This window comes from Tetrao urogallus (genome assembly GCF_951394365.1).
Source record: "Tetrao urogallus genome assembly, chromosome: 2".
NCBI lineage: Eukaryota > Metazoa > Chordata > Aves > Galliformes > Phasianidae > Tetrao > Tetrao urogallus.
The window spans coordinates 44,719,296-44,732,866 of NC_136814.1; the positions used below are offsets into that span (position 1 = coordinate 44,719,296).

The following is a 13,571-nucleotide window of genomic DNA, read 5'->3' on the forward strand; positions in this document are numbered from 1 at the left end:
AACCCAATAACTATATCAGTCTTCCTCCAGGATGAAACTAAACCTGGCAGAATCAGAAAAGGGAGTAAGCACACCTTTGGGATGCTTTATGCACTTTCGTTGCAATTAATTGGGTTTTTGCTGGCCCGAATTTTAGCTGAGAACAGATGTGTCAAATACATGCACTGAGAAGCTGTGTGTGTGCAGCTGGGAGTACAGTTTAAGGGCTGCTTGTGCACTGAGGTCCTTTCCCTCTGACCTGAAGCATTCACAAGGGAAATAGCCTGTTCCCTGCTTCTGATGTAAAACAGAATTAAACACAGATAGGTGAACAGTTAAGTTGTAAATGGTCAAAGGTTTGTGCTTTTCTTAGCTGTAAAAGATGCTTATTGCAAAGTAGCAATCCCATTTGGGATTCTTGACAATTTCCAGGTATGATTTCATTGCAACTCAGCAGGACTTGTTATTAATAGCCCTACAAAATATCACATTACTTATCACCTCTGTTTACCTCCAAAGTTCATCATTTAGTTTTGTGCTTCATAAACCTGAGAGGTCACTGAGTGCTCCTGGGAGAGACATTAACTCAGTGACACCAACCTGCCCAGGGATTCCCTCCAGAAGTACTAGGCAAGCTGCAAAGTGGTTTCATTTTGACTAGAAAAGAGAAACAACAAAACCTGTTTTCAGAACATTCACCAGTAGAAATATGCTTTAAATGGCCGAAGCCTTTGCCCACAGAAGTTTTTGTCCAAATCCACACTTCTGATGCTCAGATGCAGTGCCCTGAATCTCTTCCAGTTCTCCATCATTACTTACATTACTTAACACAAGCTAATTGTTTACAGGGGAACCATACGGGGAACATCATGAAAGCACCTTATGTAACTGCAGTTATGAGAACATGAAAGAAATCATCCCACGCAGTAAAAGAGATTGAAGATGCCTCCGTCTCCTAAGCACACATTTGCCCATTAACACTATCTAATAAATCCACATAAAACAGCTGGAACATGTTTGACAGATGAGGCTGTAGCTTGGGACAGCCTCCTCCTACTCTTTCCCAGGGGCACAGGACAAGGAAGGGCCAGTGCTGTGTCCTGGGGACACTCACCGACCCTCAATCCTTTCCTTGCTCCTTGTGATAAAGCAGTCACCTGTGAACCATGGCAAGCTTGGTCTGGGTACCTATAATTAAGAAATGCCAATCTGTACTTGTGGTGTCTTGTCTGCTTCCTATGTGGGATACAGTCCTATTCTTTAGCTCTTGAGATCCTAATAGAAGTCTGCTCTGTTGTGCCTTCTTGGAGTTGTCCTTTTCCATGACCCCAAAGTAGCAAACAAGCTGTTATCTATATTCAGGATAATTCTGATAATAAGGCCCTCCAGTCACACACATACAGGGGAGAGAATAACAGTACTTTCATAATAGTTATGCCCTCAGTTAACTTTAAAGCACTGGGAAAAGGAATTATTGTCTACCCCGTACTTTATGCTGACAGACTGTCAATGACAAGAAAGGACTGTCTGGGAATATGAAGGTTGTGGGCAGCTTTGAATGCAGCAACCACGAGATAGTGGAGTTCAGGATCTTACATGGAAGAAACAAGGCAATAAGTGGAATTGCAATCCTAGACTTCAGGAGAGCCAACTTTGACATCTTCAAGGACCTACTTGCAGGTATCCCATGGGTTACAGCATTGGAAGGTAAAGGGGTCCAAGAGAATTGGTTAATATTCCAGTACCAAAAGTTTGTTTAGAAAAGGCTCTTGAGAAACAAAGGTTGCAATGCATGGCTTGACAATTGACCACATTCTTTAATTATTTGTCTACAGGTTTTAAATAAACACCTCAGCTGTGATATAAGATCACGGTGAAGGTAAAAGCTGTGAAAAGCAACAGAGTTAGATATTTTAATTTTTAATGAGAAGCAAGAGAGAAAGATGCCAACACTGGATGACATTTTAGAGCACATCGGAGAATTTGACAGGTTCCAGAAACAAACCTTCTTCGCCCTGTGTTTGCTTTCTGCTGCCTTCACTCCAGTCTATGTGGGGGTCGTCTTCTTCGGGTTCACCCCCGAGCACCGCTGCTTCAGCCCTGGCGTGGCGGAGCTGAGCCAGCGCTGTGGCTGGAGCCTGGCGGAGCAGCTGAACCACACCGTTCCCGAGTGGGGCAGCCATGGGGCCGCCTACAGCAGCCGCTGCAGCAGGTATGAGGTGGACTGGAACGCAACGGCTGTCAGCTGCACCGACCCCCTTGGCAGCCTCGTGGGCAACCGGAGCTCTGTCCCACTTGGCCCCTGCCGGGATGGGTGGGTCTACGACTACCCTGGGACCTCCATAGTGACTGAGGTAAGGAACAGTTTGTCCAACAATATCTGTCTCACCTGCAGTCCTTAAACTTACCTGGGGTAGAAAGTGGGGTTAAAACAAAATTTTCAGGCTGAATTCTAGTAACATTTGAATTGATATTTTCATAATAGTTTTTAAAAAGAAAAAGGCAGTGCATTCATTGATTTACCAAAGACTCCTCTCCAACTTTTACGAAAGCTACATTTGGCCACGTTCCTGGCTTCTTCCAGCTCCTGCAAACCATATTGCTCAGCCAAGGCTGGGAAAACTCACTACCCCACAATGCCGTCTGAAGGCAAAGCACAGCCATAGAAAGCTCCATGGATGGAGATCCTTGCTCACAGCCCCTGCACACAAATTGCCCCGCTGGCCTAGCGGTAACCCCACCACCTCCTACACACTGCACTGGTTTCACACAGTGAGATAACACATGGCTAGGAGTAGTCCTTGGCATCTGAGAAGGAAACCATGCTCCAAGCATCTTCTAAATTTCAAGCAAATATGGGAGAGGAGAAGGTGACATTTCTCTGAGCTTTTTTATTTTTCCATTCAAAGATTCTCTGCCCCTGTCATTCTGTTCTTTGTCATTCTGTTCTTCTGTCATTGTGTAATTATTTTCCAGGGCATAACTTCTCTGTAAAGTCTGGAAAATCTGGATGAGATATATTGCAGATGTTGGCTTTAAGAGATTACATATTTTATTTTTCAGAGCCTGTTTCCTAGTTGTTTTTTTCATTTCACTCTTTTCTATTCCAAGTTGCTTCCTTCCATTACCCCTCCTTGAAAAAACATGGTTTGAGTTGAATGTTCCCATTCTTCTGTGACTGTCCGTGCAGTTTAACCTGGTGTGTGAGGACTCCTGGAAGCTGGACCTCTTTCAGTCATCTGTGAACGTTGGGTTCTTTATTGGCTCCGTGATAATCGGCTACATAGCAGATAGGTATGTAACATGTACAAAGGTATGAGATGAACTGTTTCTTTCAGCCCTCTGCTTCCTCCATGTCACTGAACAACATTCATGACTCAAAGAGGAAATAAATGTGCCAAAAACTTGTTTCAGAAGGCCCATGTATCTCTTAAAAGTGAATGGATCGTGGTTCCTAAGCCCTGGCTGCTGTGATCCAGGAATCCATGCAAATGTCACAGTGTTCACTCTTTCAATGGTTTTGTGTGGAATTTGCATATTCACAAGCGAAGAGGTTTTTTTTTCTTTAACAGTGGCAATCTGTAATATGAGCTCAGAGTTTTAAATGAAATTTTATCTCACGCACCAACAACCATTTGCCCATCTCATAATAAATTTGTTTCATGTTAGTTTTAACACTATCCAGATGGCTGTAAATCAGCTTTAAAATAGGAATGTTTTTCCCAGATGAAGAAAAAAATAAATCCTAAATCTTCTCTTGTCCCTCTCTCTCTCAGCTGACTCTGTACAAAGCTGGGATTTCATTATTATTAAGATCTCATTATCTCTCACCTCCTCTTTACTATCATAAATGTCAGTGTGCCACATATCTGCTCACATTTTTTTTAGGTTACACTCAAAACAAACATGCTTTGTAGCTGATTTTCCTGTGCTTCTTTTTTTCTTTTTTTTCTTTTTCTTTTTTCCCTAGTATAATGATAAGAGAGGCTGAAATTGGAATTTGGAAGAGGTGAAGTTAATAGGAGATGAACGGTCCTACAAAGGCTTCCTTCCATAGAATCAGCCAGTTTTCCAGTGTACTTGAAAGCATTCCATCCTTTTTACATTTCCGTAATGATGTACAGCTTATGGAAGTAAAGGAGGAGATATGTAGCAGCCTAGGTATGATAGGACATGAAAAAGCAACGAGCAGATCCCACAGCTATCAGGGGAGCCACTGTTCAAATTACCCTTCAAACACAGAGATGAACTAAGCAAAAATGACTAGCAAAAGAATTTCTTGACAACATATGGTTACGTGAACCGGCAGAACCAAGGATCACAGTCCCAGAGCAAATTATATCTGATATGCTCTTTCTGTTTAAAAACACTAAATAATCAGGCAAATTATAAGACCTGAGGGTCAGATATCATTGCTGTTAAGATAATGCAAGTACATGTCATAACACTGAGTATTTTTCTGCTGCTGTATTTACTGACACCCTCTCCCTATTTTCTATGGTCTTAAACAGTGCAAGCCTTGAGGAGCAAAGCAAGATCTCGTATCCAGGTGCTTAGGACAAAAAACAACTCCAGAAGCCTAAAAATTAGTAGACAGAGAAAAAAAGGTCTATGAATTATGTGTTTCCTGAATTTGAAACATCTATCATCTATCAGGAGTGCATACAGAGTGCGCTGTTTTTTCCATACATTAGGTGCCTGAAATCTGCTGTACTCTTGAGAACGTTTTAGGTGCTTCAGGGGAGATTTCATCAGCTCTTCCCAAATGCGCCTCTCTCAGAGGGATTAGACCGACTCATTCACTTGACTGGGCTCTGGGCACATTTCCAAACACTGGTGTCTTGGAAAGGGCACTCCTGTTTCCTTAGACAGCAGACAAGGTCAGTGCTAAGATTCAGTGTTTGCACCTTTGTCATTTATTGCCAGGCCTCTAAGAAAAGGCCATCTCAGGAGAGGACATCCATCTCTTGTGGTCTGACAAGCTCCTCATGGGCTGGTCTTTGAAACAGTCAAAAAATATCAGTATGTCAGACTCATGAAAGAAAGAAAGTATGAGAGATTTGATCAGCTGCTTATTGTGGAGAACAGAAGACATTTATTTTGGCTGGCATTTATTATAATGCTGTTTTTGCCAGTGCACACTAACTAATTTAATGGCTTTTATAAATCGAACTTCTAACTGAATATATGTCTCTGTCAGCTAGAGAACAAATGCCTTTCTAGTGCTCAAGTATGCTTGTTTCTTTTGGAAACATTCTATTTCTGACTATGTACGGGTGAGTCACAGTGAATGACAAATAACAGGAATACCCAAGACCCCCTTCTAGAAGAGCTTAGCAGGCAGAAAGATTAAATGAGCAAACAGGTAAAGAAAACAGTAACCAAATACGATCTACATTAAAAAAAATATTGCAGCTTTGAAAGATGGGATGAAGGGCCTCAGTAGAGCATTTATTGAACTCATTTACTAAGTCATTAACCAGAAGTTGTGACCTGATAACACAGGATGAGGGAGTTCCCTGAGCTTCTATTGAATGAAAAATGCTGCGAAGGGAATAGCAGATCCAGACTCCTACTCAGAAAGAGTAGAGAAAAGGGGGACAGGGAATATCCGCAGTCTCTTCATACCCTTTGGTCTGCCACCTCACCCTGTGTGTGCAGCAGGTGAGCATAATGGCAGGGGATCTTGGCCAAAGCCAAGCTTTCTTTCTGCCCAAGCACCATGGTACCTCTTGGTATCTGTCACCAGCTAATGCAAATGGGAAAAGCACCAGAGCTCAGGAACAGAACAAAACAACATGGCTCCTACATTCCTCCTGCTTTTCAGGTCCTTTCTGTGGTCCCTCCACTTCCAAACATATCTCAGAAGAGGTATAGTCCCTCTTCCTTCTATTAACTCTTGCTTCTGGATTTGGCCATTGTACACACCATCAGCCTGACTGACTCTTCAGGCTGCTGTGGTAGTGGCAATGCTAAGCAAACACAGTAACAACTTGTACAACTTCCACCTCAGCTCTTCTCCACAGGTCTGTGCCCCACTGGGTGGGAAAGTAGATGAGAGGAAAAGACCAGGGAATTGATTTTGGAAGGAGAGGTCAGCTCCCTAAACACACCACAGGGTAGATGATCAAAAACTTAGTATTCAGGTCAGGACTCAGGATACTAATAAAGGTTTGCATTCCTTGTACCTGAGAAAACACTTGGAACAAAATCTGGAAGAGGAAAGCAACCTTTGTTTCATAGAATGGCTTGGGTTGGAAGGGACCTTAAGAATCATCAAGCTCCAACTCCCCTGCTGCATGTAACCTCTATGGAAGTTGGTGGCCCTGAATGGGTTTGTTTCAATGGGTTACTCATGAGGAATCTTTGCCATTCAGATGGAGTTTTGTGCAGCTGCGAGCTGAGCCTTTTTTCCTCTCTTTTCTTCTTTCCCTCTGCAGGTTTGGTCGCAAGCTCTGCCTCTTGATCACAGTCCTCATCAATTCTGTCTCAGGGGTTCTCGTGGCCTTCGCACCCAGCTACACGTGGACAGTGATCTTTCGGTTGATCCAGGGGCTGGTCAGCAAGGGGGGCTGGCTGACAGGCTACGTCCTGAGTTACGGCACCTTGCAGTTCCTCTCACCGGGCAGGAAACCCGAGTTAGCAGCAGGGCTGGCCACTGCTGGTGCCCTCTGGGGATCTGTGGAGACAGGGACAGTGTGCTATTTACTGCACAACCACACTTTGTTGCTTTAAACCATCTATGAGTCAAGCTGTGTTTTCTTTTGTGAGCTGCCTGTCTGAGGGTTTACAGGCCTACAGACTTTGTTATCAAATCAACATTTTATTCCTGGAAAGCTTGCACCAACTTGTACACATACATAGAATAATTAGGAGGCAGCTCTAGACGCTAAGGAGCACTTGTATCCGAAGTGACACGTCAAATGAGAGGGCAAAGTCTGGGGGCAAGAACTGAAAATGTTGCAAAGACATTCAATGCTTTTCCAGGAAAGGCAGCAGCAAGCAGCACTGCGGGAGATAACGTTTGTGTTTCACAAACCTTGTGCCAAAATGGCTTTGCTATGTCAGGAGCCAGCAGATGCCAGCAGGCTGCTGGTGTTGCAAGCTAGTCTTGGTTAGGTGGAATGAGAGATAGAGAGCTGTATTTGCCCTTGTTTTGGGTGAGGCCTGACAGTCCTGGTAGAGGGGCCAAGCCCCTAGCTGACTGATGGAGACTTCTGCAAAGCTGAGTCATGCTACACGGTCAGCCACAGCTGCAGCCACACTGTCAGTTGCTTCTAAGCACAGCAAACCACATCTTGTAGACAGTCAGAAAAGTGGCACCAGTTGTCTCCTGTGCCGAGGCTGCAGCTGTACACCAGGCCAATTCTGCTTCCCCAACTAAACCCATGTCCTCACACGATGCCATAAGGTCCCTGTGCCTCACACAACATTATCTTTGTAGCTGCAGAATTCGTTGGCTTAAGCTTCCGGAGGACAGTGGGCATCATCTACCAACTTGCCTTCACTGTGGGACTCCTCATCCTCACTGCTGTGGCTTATGTGCTCCCACGCTGGAGATGGCTTCAGCTTGCTGTCACCCTGCCCAATTTCTTCTTCCTACTCTACCACTGGTAAGTTCCTAAGTTTCCAGTGTCACCACTCCCAGCTTCCCTAAATCAAAAAGATAATCCAGTGGACTACACCTGGGAGTCTAAGTTTCTTTGAAGAGATCAGAACTGGACTTCCGAAACAACATCAGATCAGATCTTCTGTTTTTCTTTCATTTGGTTCCCCCTGCCCAGGAGTTTATAGTTTATTCCAAGCCATCTAGGAGCAAGGAACAAACTGTAACATGCGCAGTTGCCTTTTTCTGTCCCTTAAGTGTCATGCTTGTATGCACTGCAGGTGTCTGCCCGAGTCCCCCAGGTGGCTAATAACTCAGAAGCAAAATGACAAAGCTATGGAAGTTATTAAGCGCATTGCCAAGAGAAACAAGAAGCAGCTACCTCCCTCTTTCCAGGTGACTGTACTGCATTTACTGAGTGTATGCAAAGCTCAGGCAAGCAAAGCTACAATGTTAGGATTACTGTGGGTTTAGAATTGGGAGCAGCTTGGTGACCGAAAGCACTGCAGTTCCCCAACATACAACAAGTGGCTTTTCTTTGCCTGCCTAGGACTCTAAAGACCATGTTTGAGAAAAGAGGCTTGCAAAAATAGCCAACAGACAAGAAACATTCTTCCTTTAATTAGTACCAATCAACATGCAGTAAACTCACCCAATTTCATGACTGAGCATTCCAAGACATCCTCATTCATTTTTTAATCTACCACTTCACGTCATGCAACAGCCTCATAAATATGGCTGCACAGACATGGGAACTGTCTACACACATTTTCATATTTTCTTTCCCCAAAAGCCTTGGAGAAGTTATTTTGCTTTCATAACTGATAAATCAATACTAATATCTTCCCATAAATCCAGGGAAAAATATTCCTTGCTTACTCTTGCCTGCTAACTCTAATTTTTTATCCTTCTCTCACTTGTGTTTCCAGAACCTCAAATCTGAAGATGAAGATGGAGAAAAGCTGAAACCTTCATATCTAGACTTGGTCAGAACACCTCAGATAAGAAAGCACACATTCATTTTGATGTACAGTTGGTAAGAGAATACTTTTGCAACCTACGTGGAGGAATTGTATTCAATTCCTTAAAACGTCATGGTTGGACCAGCTATGAATCTGAGTCCTTTACATATGCTCTCTCTCAAAGAGTTTGATTTCATCTGCCTGTTCTTTGCATAGGTTCACAAGCTCCGTCCTCTACCAAGGGCTCATCATGCACATGGGACTAGCTAGTGGGAACATTTACCTGGATTTCCTCTATTCTGCCCTTGTTGAGTTCCCAGCTGCCTTCATCCTCTTGTTAACAGTGGATCGCATTGGCCGTCGCTACCCATGGGCTGTGGCAAATGTGATGACGGGTGGTGCCTGCCTTGTTACGGCATTCGTCCCAGACAGTGAGTCATTCAAATCTCCTCAGTCAATGAAATCTCTCCACATCTCCATGTTATTGTTCTGGAAAATCGAAAGTAATCTTTGCAAACCTAGCCCACATCAGTATTGTGATCCAATGAACACAAATGCCATAGAAGCCTATGTATGCCCGGTATCACCATTTATACCAGATAATGAGAGGTTTGAGGAAGGTCAATTACATTTTCAAAATAGCACCAAATAAGATGGCAAGTCTGCCTGTGCTAGACCACAAGAAATGCCCTGTTATTCTTTAATTTTTGTGTGGCTTAGAATTTGGATGCTCTGTTCTGGGTGTTCATCCTCCAAAGTCCATCTTTTCTGTTTCTAAAAAGTTAAAATGTGGTGACACACACACTTAAACACCATCTGGATACATTGCTTCCTGCAGTGTAGGATGTTGAGCAATCACAGTGAAAGGCACTTGGCTTTTATTCAGCTGAACATTCTCTACAAGGCTGGAGTCTCAAGGAAATGTCCCACGAGAGCCACTGACTGGAACATCTTTCCTTTCTTTTTATGGAGCATAGTTAGACTGAAACCACAGAAATAATAGTGCCAAACAGCTATCAGTTCACAGCAGAACAAGGACAGAAAACAGAAAATGTAATGGAAAAAAAATAATAGGCAAAAATAACAAAGCATTCAGACAATAGATATTTCACACACAGCTGGGGATTGCAGGGATACAGAGGGGACTGATGTGCTTTTCCAAAGCAGCACTGGTGCAGGAGGCTTCCAGCTGCTGCCCACAGCTGCAATTGCCAGCCATGTGCAGCAGCAGCAGTCTGCTCAGCTCTAGAGGAGCTCTGCAGCAGTAGTTATCAGCAGCTGTCAGTCTGCATTCCTCATTGGGGTAAATGAGGGAGAGAGTCCATGCTGCACATGCACTAGTAGCTGAAACAGCTGAAACCACCATCCGAGGTCAGATTGGGATCTAAGAACCCATGGGGCATGCAGCAGTACCCTGGACTGGCACCCACTGCGGGGCTGGAATATTCATTCATTTGCAGCAGATGTCTCTGCCTTCAGGTCTGAAAGCAATCACAGAGCATATATACCAAGAGAGAGGGGTAACAGCACCAGCTTGTCCCCGCCAGAAAGCCATCAGACATCTCTGTGCAAAAGTGCAGAGTACCTGGCAAATTAGCAAATTTTGGCAACCAGAAAAGCAGCTGTGAACTGCTTAGTTTTATTGCATGGAGGAAATAGCATTTTTGCATAAGCTTTCGGTTAATACACCAAAATACCCAATTTACTTAGTATCATCATTTTCTCTCTGTGACAGCCTCAAACTTCTGTTATTTACTTGAATCAAGACAATCACATCATAAATTATTTGAAGAATGAAAGAAAACACAATCATGCTCAGAGCTCATGACAGTTCATGACAGTGAAGTTCTTCTTTTCTTAAATTAAATCATTAATGCTGTTCTGTGTTAACAGCAGAAAAAAAAATGGTTTTGTATTTCAACCTCAATATACACAATGTCTTTACAGCTCTCTACTGGCTTAAAATGACTGCAGCATGCCTGGGCAGGATGGGAATTACCATGTGCTATGAAATGGTTTGTTTGGTAAATCCTGAGCTGTATCCAACTTCTCTCAGGTAAGCGTACCTCCTTCTGTTAGATTTAAGCAGTGAGTATGTTTATGCACTTGAGGCTGTCGTAAAGAGTCACCATTTAAACCTCAGAAATGTCTCGTGGAAGAAAAAGAGGACCTGTCAAATAGCAGAAACGTCATTTAAAATAGAAAGCCCACCAGTAAGCTGTTCTTATCACTGTGAGGAGCAACAGAGAAGATTCCCTGTGAGGAGAAAATACAGTGCTGCTTTTCTAAGCCCGGCACTAAGGCAGGAGTCCCTAATGGGATATATAAGGAACTTTTTCAGATAGCCTTCACATATCCCTCTTTGAGGGCAGTTTGGTGAGCTTGGAGTCAAATGATCATTAACACCTCTATCCCATGATAGGACTACCATCATATTCTCCCTCCTCACCTCTTTCACATTGCAGTATTCCTCACAGGAGAATGCACAACCTGTGCTTTTATATGTTCACACTGATAAGGCTCTTCTCAGTTCTTGCCTTGCTGTCTCCACAGCTTGTTCCTCTGCCCATCAGCTGCAATACCCACTGCAGGGTGCTGGCCCCTCTCTTCTACCCTACTCCAGCCATGGGTGGCAGCAGGGGGGTTCACAGCCCTCCCTACTGTATGGGGCACTCCTAGGCAGAGCTCCTGACGTGGGCCAGTGTCTGTCTCTTCCAGGAACCTAGGGGTGCTGATCTGCTCATCCATGTGTGACATCGGTGGAATCATGACTCCCTTCATCGTGTACAGACTAGCGGAGCTCTGGCACGAGCTGCCCTTGGTTCTCTTTGGTAAGGGAGCTAGGAGGTGGTTAGATGGCCTCAGCCTAGATGAGTGATTTTGGTGACCTATTTCCCCACTGTTAAAAAAAAAAAAAATGCTAAGAGAAATGTGCATATCAGATCTAGCTTAAGTTTCTCCCATCTGGCAGTTGGGAATTGAGCTGAATACACTCCCTTAGTCCTTTCAACAAAGGGAATCTCGTGTTTTGGGAGCAGCTCTCTCAAGCTTTGACTTGCTCTTACTGAACCTTCCCATGGTAAAAAGGTCTTTGGGTTCAGTACTACACATCTTCAATGTAGTCAAGGGACTAGAGGTCAGCACAGGCTGGCCTCTCTTCTCCTGCATCTCTTGCATACACCTCAGGTGCCTAGCCCTTCAGTGATCCCACTGTCATTTAGGATCAATGCTCCTGCACATATTCATTCTGGTATGCCCAGCTGCACCTTCTATCCTGCATGTGGTCATAACTAAACAGAATGCAAAATAGGCAGGATAGGCTGATAGTACCCTTTCTTTCACATCTTAATTATAGCCCAAAGTAGGAATGGCAGCTAGCTAGCATCACCCCCATCACATCCCAGCAGAACAAGTAGAGCCAAAATCTGTTTCCTTTGCACTGCATGCACAAAGCAAGGGAGCCAGACTGCTTGAGGACCTATGGACTAGGCCAGTGTTCCAGGCCTCCTGTGCCTCTCAGAGATGTTTGCAATCACTGTTCAATCATAAGCTGTGTCTCAGTTAGAATTAACGAGAAATTTGGAATAAGCTGAGGCCTGACCCCTGCATTGCCTTTGTGAGCCTTGTTCTTGCTTTCTCTCTGCAGCTGGGATTGCTTTTGTTGGTGGTGGCTTGGTCTTGCTCCTACCTGAGACGAAGGGAAAAACTCTGCCTGAGACCATTGAAGATGCTGAAAACATGCACAGGTATGGTGCTTCAAGCACAGGCCCCACAGATCAGAACAGCTTTCCTTCATGGCATCAAAGCCCTCTTGTTGCCATTCATCATCAGAAGTCCAGTTGGGAACCTGACACTTTCTGGCCAGGCCAGGTTCTGAGTGCAACACAGCGCAGGACAGGAGAGGAAGAAGTCTCTAGAAGGAAGTGCATACAGGCAAATACACACCCAGAAGTTACTGTAGAAACCACCTAGAATAACAGCTTTAACAGTAGGAAATGACAAAGTTACTAATGCAACTACTAACATGATTTTCAGACATCCATGCAGCTGCAGTCAGCCTACAGAAATTCTTCAAATTACTTCTTTTCTTGCTGTTCTCTCAAATAATTTGATCTCATTTGAAAAACTGCCAGTGATGGGAGAGTTGTTAAATTTAGTCTCCAGTGAATTTAAGCAGATGGGTTATTTAGTGGATAATGTTCTTTGCCACACCAGAGCATCATCTGTCTTTCCTTTATTCCTTCTGCAGACAAGAAAGAAGCAAGGAAAACACAATTTATCTTCAAATTCTGACTTCAGAAGCTGTACCCAAGTAAGGCTCCGCTTTTATTCCAAACCTGCTTTCACTGGGCAGCAGTGGAGGGGCCAGCACAACAGCCCCCACCCAGCACTGAGGAAAGGACCATGGAGACATAGCCCACCCTTTTCCAGTTTGCTCTCCCACTACCACCAGCCACAGCCATGGCAGTTGACTCCATGGATTTCCTATTCAGGCTCTCACAGACCATCTTCCACTGAATTTCTCTATTCATCTTCTCAGTACTTTCACATTTCTCCGGACATTTGACAACAGTGACTTTTGCAGCCCAGGCAGGACACTCATGAAGTAATGCTTTTTTCACACTTGCAGCTCATTTCCATAGCAAGCAAGAATGTATCTGTAGTTCCATCCCACCTCCACACTGCACTAATTTTACATGAAAGAAAGCATGTAGATAGTGGCTGATTTATGTTACTGCCCATATACACCCCTGAAAATCTCAGGGCCCGATGCTGAGCAGGCTCAGCTCCTACCACTTTATAGCAAACACCTCTGCAAAGCACGCTTAGGGAGTCCATGAGTAGCCACTAGAACTTCCCACTTAGTTCTCCAGAAAATGTGGAATAAACCTGGTGAGGGGGAAGTCTCGTTCCAGACGAGTTTTTAAGCTTTGGCACCCCAGAATTTGATTAGCTATGAGACAAGCTGGAAAATTAAAAGGAAGGGAAGAAAGAGCTGCAGGCAGATGAGCCTTAGGCCATGA

General features: G+C 44.1%; 1 protein-coding gene across 1 annotated transcript; it reads left to right on the top strand.

Moving 5' to 3' along the window:
* Window positions 1–1,922: 1,922 nt before the first annotated feature.
* Window positions 1,923–12,863, top strand: LOC306958402 (solute carrier family 22 member 2-like; the record flags this gene model as incomplete). Its single annotated transcript, XM_079549920.1, has 11 exons — window positions 1,923–2,333; window positions 3,170–3,273; window positions 6,420–6,574; window positions 7,424–7,592; window positions 7,867–7,981; window positions 8,515–8,621; window positions 8,764–8,978; window positions 10,495–10,603; window positions 11,266–11,378; window positions 12,194–12,293; window positions 12,797–12,863. 11 exons carry the CDS (start codon window positions 1,923–1,925, stop codon window positions 12,861–12,863), a joined length of 1,665 nt encoding a protein of 554 aa, XP_079406046.1.
* Window positions 12,864–13,571: the final 708 nt, after the last annotated feature.